Source organism: Pterocles gutturalis, unplaced genomic scaffold (genome assembly GCF_000699245.1).
Source record: "Pterocles gutturalis isolate BGI_N339 unplaced genomic scaffold, ASM69924v1 scaffold7801, whole genome shotgun sequence".
Taxonomy (NCBI): domain Eukaryota; kingdom Metazoa; phylum Chordata; class Aves; order Pterocliformes; family Pteroclidae; genus Pterocles; species Pterocles gutturalis.
This window is the reverse complement of record NW_010100285.1, coordinates 638-4187: the sequence shown is the minus strand read 5'-3', so window position 1 is coordinate 4187 and position 3550 is coordinate 638. Positions and strand designations below refer to the sequence as shown.

At 52.8% G+C, this 3550-nt stretch overlaps 1 protein-coding gene across 1 annotated transcript in view; it reads left to right on the top strand.

Moving 5' to 3' along the window:
* The window catches only part of FAM208B (family with sequence similarity 208, member B), a gene marked incomplete at its 3' end in the record, with an annotated part of 23873 nt that extends 20801 nt beyond the window's left edge, over positions 1-3072 (top strand). The window contains exons 15-18 of the mRNA XM_010079192.1: positions 45-192; positions 1300-1425; positions 1975-2128; positions 2967-3072. Coding sequence (XP_010077494.1) covers positions 45-192; positions 1300-1425; positions 1975-2128; positions 2967-3072 — 534 coding nt within the window. The remainder of the gene's footprint in view (positions 1-44; positions 193-1299; positions 1426-1974; positions 2129-2966) is intronic.
* Between the last annotated feature and the right edge of the window lie 478 nt (positions 3073-3550).

The following is a 3550-nucleotide window of genomic DNA, read 5'->3' as shown; positions in this document are numbered from 1 at the left end:
CACGGGGAGGCCACGAGTGAGCGGACTCGTGCGTCTCTCCCCAGGAAGACGCCTGCTTTTGAGGAGATGATTGCGGACCTGTGCAGCACGCTGCGTTTCCACCTGCGCAGCGTGGCCAAGGAGGCCTGTGGCCGCTCCGACATGTTCTACCTCCTGGAGACGGGCGAGGACCCTTTCTTTGCGAGAGTGAAGGTAATGGTGGGTCCTGCGGCTCTGGATGAGGGTGGGTGACCCTGGGGTGAGAGCTGAGGGCAGCGGGAGCAGGCGCAGGGCAGGTTTGCTCAGCCTGGCAGAGCTGGCGTTTTGTAGAATCATGGTTTGGGTTGGAAGGGACCCTAAAGCCCACCCAGTGCCACCCCCTGCCATGGGCAGGGACACCTCCCACTAGCCCAGGTTGCCCAAAGCCTCATCCAGCCTGGCCTTGAACCCCTCCAGGGATGGGGCATCCACAGCTTCTCTGGGCACCCTGGGCCACTGCCTCACTCCCCGCACAGGAAAACATTTCTTCCCAAGATCTCATCTCCATCTCCCCTCTTCCAGCTCAAACCGTTCCCCCTCATCCTGTCACTCCACTCCCTGATAGGAGGAGTATTTTATCCCTGATAAAGATTTGGTTCCTTTGAGCCAGGAGCTGCCTCTACTGTTTCATCTCAGCTCCAGCCACCAGAAATGAGAATCGTAGAATCATTTAGGTTGGAAAAGGCCTTTAAGATCATCGAGTCCAACCATAAACCCATCACTGCCAACTCCACCACTAAACCACGTCCCCCAGCGCCACGTCTACACATCTTCTAAATCCCTCCAGGGATGGGGACTCCACCGTGTCCCTGGGCAGCCTGTTCCAGCACTTGACAAACCTTTGGTGGAGGAATTTTTTCCTAATATCCATCTAAACCTTCCCTGGCACAACTTGAGGCTCTTTCTTCTTGTCCTATCACTTGAACATTCCCTGGGCCAAAACGGATCAGAGTTCAGAGGGCAGCAGCCCAAACTCTGACCCCCCCCAAGGTGGCTTTTGCATGAGCTCTCATTAAAGGGTTGGAAACTTGGGGACGGTGATTGCGTGGGAAGAATTTGCTGCTCCAGAATAGCAAAGAGACCTGATGCAGGGCAAGGTGAGATGCTCAAGGTGGTTTTAAAAGGTTTTTGCCAAGAAAGGTAAATGGCTGCTTCCTCCACCGCTGGCTGGGGTCACAGTCTCGTTCCTCTGTCCTTGTCCCCAAGCACACATGTCCCGGGAGCGTGGCACCACTATTATGAAGATATTTTCCATCCAAACCTTCTCAATTCCTGTTTCAGACCTTGCTGAGGAAGGACGGCCACGTGGAGATCGAACCTTCGAGCTTCTGCAAAGCAAAACACCCAGACACCGACAGACTGCTCGTCGTCATCAGGAATGAGGACATTTCTTCGCACATCCACAACGTAAGGCTTGAGTCCATCCTTTTTTTTTTTTTTTTTCCCCACCAGCGCTATTTTTTAATATCAGGATCCATTTGAAAGGGTTTTTTAGATTTTACACTATATATAGCCGTAGATTTAATTGTCACTCTCTGCTGTTCTCTCCACTGAAAGAACAGAGCTTTTAAAACCAAATATCTCAAAAAATATTTTGATATGATGTTATTATGATGCCTGTCAGTTCTGCTTTTTTTCTGTCTCCATTTTTAATTGCTGAATAACATCACTTGGAGTAGCCCAGCTGAAAGGAGTCAGGCTGGGCTTATCTAGCGTAACGGAGCAGTTCAGCCAGGCTTTGGCTCATGAATATTGCTGCAGACTGAGCCACCTGGAGCTCCCCGTGTCACCAAACACGGCTTTGGGGTCGGGCGATGGAGATCCGAGCGTTGGGGTGATGCTGATGGGGGACGGGGTGAGCTCCCCAGATCTCCCAGGAGCGGGTGTGAGCGGCCGAAAAGTGCAAATACCATCGAAACACAGCTGAGCGTGCAAAACCACGTCTTCCTTGAGCAGGTCCCGTGCTTGCTGAAGCTAAAGCACTGTCCCAACGTGGTGTTCGCCGGAGTGGACAGCCCCGAAGATTTGACACGTCACACTTACCAGGAGCTGTTTCAGACCGGTGGCTTCGTGGTGTTGGACGCCGAGGTGTTGGAAACGGTGACGCTGGGTGAGTCTCCTCCTGGCCTTGTCTGCTGGGTTGTTGACTCCTTCCAAAAACTTGCCATTGGTGTCCTCTGCTCCTGCTTCAGTAGGGACATTTCTTTCCCTTTGTTTGACACCTCAGACCTGGATTGTGGGTCCAGGCTCCCAAAAACATTTAAGAGGACCACCGAGATGGTCAGGGGCTGGAGTAGGGGTTGTAGAAGGACGTTCACCTGGAGGAGGGAGGGCAAAGAGATTTTGTTGCTGTCTTCAGCTCCCTGGTGGGAAGGGGAAGAGAAAACGGAGCCATGCTCCTCCCAGACGTGTGCAGTGATGGGACAAGAGGTGACGGGGACAAGTTGCTCTCATCCTTTTAGATGTTAGGAGGAAAAAATTCACAGCAAGCGTGTTCAAACACCAGGACAGGATCCCAGCTTCACAACCCAGGTTGTGAGTCTCCGTAGAATCACGGAATCATGAAGGCTGGAAAAGACCTCAAGGATCATTAAGTCCAACCGTCACCCCAACACCACCCAACCCACTGACCCATGTCCCCAAGCACCACATCTACACGTTTCTTGAACCCCTCCGGGGATGGTGACTCCACCACTGCCCTGGGCAGCCTGTTCCAATGCCTGAGCACTCTTGCAGTGAAGAAATTTTTTCTAATCTCCAGCCTAAACCTCCCCTGGTGCAACCTGAGGCTGTTTCCTCTTGTCCCATCACTTGTTCCTTGGAGATATTCAACCTTCACCTGGAGGAAGCCCTGAGCAACCTCAGGTGGTCCAACCTGGAGCAGGGGTTGGGCCAGAGACCCCCAGGTGCCCCCTTCTGCCCCCCTCCAGCTCTTGTTCTTTCCCCAGGCCAACTGAAGGAGGTGGTGAAGGTGCTGGAGAAGCTGAACAGAAGCGGGAGGTGGAAGTGGCTCCTTCACTACAACGAGAGCAAGAAGCTCAGAGAAGGCGGCAGGTAACGGCTCAGTGGTGGCAGGTCCCTTGTCCCTGCTGTCCTCGTCACCACAGCAAGGACCTACCCACCGTGTATGCTCAGTGGCAGGGACACAGGGCAAGTTAGGTGCCTCTGGTTGCGTTTTGGCCTCTTACAAGATGAATTTGAAGCTTTTTGTTTCAATAAGAACTTTTTTTAGCCTCCAGTCTGGAGTTGCTGGAGGTCAACATTTCAGCGCTGACAAGCGTGATAGATTTTTATTTTTTTATACCTGTATGAGATGGAGCAGCAGGACACAGGACCTGGTGAGGATCAGATGGCCCGAAACGTCGCATCCTGCACGTGATCCCGGATGAGGCAGAGCTCTGGCAGCTGCTTTGTGCACCCTGCTGTACCTCCATAAGGCTGATCCCTCCTCTCTTTGGCAGAGAAACCCTCCGTGAGTGTTACAGCCTGCGAGAGGGCTGGAGGAAAGGCACAAATTTCGTTTGAGAAGCTG